General features: G+C 50.7%; 1 protein-coding gene across 1 annotated transcript in view; it reads right to left on the bottom strand.

Moving 5' to 3' along the window:
* Positions 1 to 3,080, bottom strand: part of CC2D1A (coiled-coil and C2 domain containing 1A) — a 68,069-nt gene that overhangs the window by 58,261 nt on the left and 6,728 nt on the right. The window contains exon 2 of the mRNA XM_015410567.1: positions 2,015 to 2,147. Coding sequence (XP_015266053.1) covers positions 2,015 to 2,147 — 133 coding nt within the window. The remainder of the gene's footprint in view (positions 1 to 2,014; positions 2,148 to 3,080) is intronic.

Genomic DNA, 3,080 nt, shown 5'->3' with positions numbered 1-3,080 from the left:
CCCCCCCAAATAGCTAGCAATCCGAAACAGTCCAGTGGAGCCTGAGCGGTGGGTGTTGCCTTCTGACACACTTCCGGTGATGTCAGGGGGTGTGGCATATGCAAATGAGTTATGCTAATGAGTTATGCTAATGAGCTCCTGCACCTCTTTTTCTACGAAATGACCCCTGCTTTCACTGAATCCTTGGGAGCAATGGCACATATCTCTATTGAGCGGCAGCTGGACAAACACTGGTCAGGGATGCTCTAAGCCAGGGGTGTCGAACTTATTTGTTACAGAGGGCCGGATCTGACATAAATTGGACCTTGTCGGCCTGGCCCATGTGTGTCATACCATGCAATGCCAGGGAGTGGAGATATAAACTTGGTAAAGGACACAAACACAAAGATTTTTTTTCACTTAAAATAAGATAATGCTTAAAACATCAGCACTCTTGCAATGTTTTGTTTATTTAACAGTGTCTGATAACTGACCCCTCTTGCTCTGAATCATTGCATCAGAATGTCTGTGCTGCTGCAATCTTGAGTATGCTGTTCAGGTCTGTATCTGTCAGCTGCAAACCTATTGATTTATTTTTATTTATTTATTTCTTCACATTTGTACCCCGCCCTCCCTGCCTAAGCAGGCTCAGGGCGGATTACAACAATAAAACAGAATAAGATTCAAGATCATAAAACTTCTAAAACAATGGGGAAAGGTTAAAGCACTTGGGGCTCTTTAGCTTGGCGAAATGACGGCTGAGGTTTATTAAGATTATGCCTGGGATTGAGGTTTATTAAGATTATGCCTGGGATAGAGCAGGTAGAGAAAGAAGTACTTTTCTCCCTTTCTCACAAGACAAGAACTCGTGGGCACTCAGTGAAATTGCTGAGTGGTCGGGTTAGAACGGATACAAGGAAGTACTTCTTCACCCAAAGAGTGATTAACACATGGAATTCACTGCCACAGGAGGTGGTGGCAGCTACAAGCATGGACGGCCTCAAGAGGGAACTGAATAAACATCTGGAGCAGAGGTCCATCAGTGGCTCTTAGCCACAAGGTACAGATAGGAACTCTCTGGGGCAAGGGATGCTCTGTCTTATTGATGCCTGGGCGTGGGGGCAACAGTGGGAGGGCTTCTGGTGTCCTGGCCCCACTGCTGGACCTCCTGATGGCACCTGGTATTTTTGGCCACTGTGTGACAGAGTGTTGGACTGGATGGGCCACTGGCCTGATCCAACACTGGCTTCTCTTATGTTCTTATATGAAGCAGAGGTCCATCAGTGGCTCTTAGCCACAAGGTACAGATAGGAACTCTCGGTCTGGGGCAAGGGATGCTCTGTAATCTTGGTGCTTGGGGGGGGCAACAGTGGGAGGGCTTCTAGTGTCCTGGCCCCACTGCTGGACCTCCTGAGGGCCCCTGGTATGTTTGGCCCCTGTGTGACACAGAGTGTTGGACTGGATGGGCCATCGGCCTGATCCAACATTGGCTTCTAATTCATTAAAATCATATTATATCAATATAAAGTGCTAGCAGGTGCTTTCCTATCATCTAGATGGCGCTATACATTGTATAGATCGTCTGTGTGTTCAGCTCGTTGGTTATCTCATATCTGAGCAGCAGATGACCTACGACGACGCAGCAGCAGCAGCAGAACTGGGAGAAGAAGCAGAAGACAGCCGGTTCCACTGCGGGCCTGAGAGAAGCCCTCCGGGGGCCTGATCTGGCCCCCGGGCCTCATGTTTGGCACCCCTGCCTTAAGAGATGTTTTGTAGTGTGTAATACAGTTCTCTGGCATCTTCAGCCTGGACACAGTTAAGCATTAATGGTTTTTTCTCACCTATTTTTGTACTTCATCTGCAGACATCTATTGTACTTACCTTGCATTGTTATTAAATTCTTAAATAAAAATTATAAATTTTTAAAAAGCATCCTGCCGAAGGGGACTGTGACGGAGGCACACCCAGCGCCGCTTGCGCACCCCTCAAAGACTTGCATAATGACAAGCGCCACAGAGAGCCGCGGAGCACTTACTCTTCCCGTTTGATTTCTGCTTGGGATCCGGCTGGCCCCCGACGATTGCCAGGAGTTCGGCCTCCAGGTCTGTATCGTCCACCCCGTCCCCGGCCATCATGCCTTCGGGAGACAGATCCATCAGTAAGCCCATCTGCGGGAAGGAAGAGATAACCACAGAAAAAGCACTGTAGGGTTACTTAGTTATTTAATTCATTCTCCACCCCACCTCTCCCCCCCCCGATGGGGACCCGAGTCAGCTCACGTCATTCTCCTCTCCTCCACTTTACCCTCACAACAACCCTGTGAGGTAGGTTAGGCTGGCCCGAGGTCACCCGGCGAGCTTCCCACAGCACCAGCTGGGATTTGAACCCAGGTCTCTCAGATAGAAGTCCGACACTCTTAACCACTACACCACACTGGCAAGTACCCCGCTTCTTGCTTCTGCAGGTAACGTTCTGCGATGGTGACCTAATTGCAAACTGCTGGTTCTGCTTCCGTAACCGCAACCGGGGACTGGAAGTGTACCAGTATCGGACTCTGGCCTATCAGGCTTTTCGTTCACAAGTCACATCACAAGCAGGGGTCATTTTCCTGCGGGAGACAACAGGAGCGGAGCTCCGGCAGTAAGGAGCCCAGGGGGCGGGCACATGCAACAAGCCCCGCCCCCTGCTCCCAGCAGCCCTCAGTTGGGCCATGAGGAGCAAGAAGCAGCCAGGTAAGTTGCAGAGCCCCCCCCCCCAGCCCGCCTTCAGGTACAAGCTCTCCCTCTTCTGTGAGGACAGATCTGCACGTTCTCCCCCCCAATAGCTAGCACTCCAAAACAGTCCAGGGGCACCTTTAAGGCCAAGGTTTATTCAGGTACAAACGCTCCCTCCTCTGCAAGGACAGATCTGCATGTTCCCCCCACCCCCACAGGGAGCAATCCTAAACAGTCCAGTGGCACCTTTAAGACCAAGTTTTATTCAGGTACAAGCTCTCCCTCTTCTGTGAGGACAGATCTGCACGTTCCCCCCCCCCCACAGGTAGCAATCCAAAAAAGTCCAGTGGAGCCTGCGCGGTGGGGGGTGCCTTCTGACCCAAATAC

The sequence above is a fragment of the Gekko japonicus genome, unplaced genomic scaffold (assembly GCF_001447785.1).
Source record: "Gekko japonicus isolate JY-2015 unplaced genomic scaffold, Gekko_japonicus_V1.1 scaffold3508, whole genome shotgun sequence".
NCBI classification, from domain to species: domain Eukaryota; kingdom Metazoa; phylum Chordata; class Lepidosauria; order Squamata; family Gekkonidae; genus Gekko; species Gekko japonicus.
Note: the sequence above shows the minus strand (reverse complement) of the source record. Positions and strands in the feature narration are given on the sequence as shown.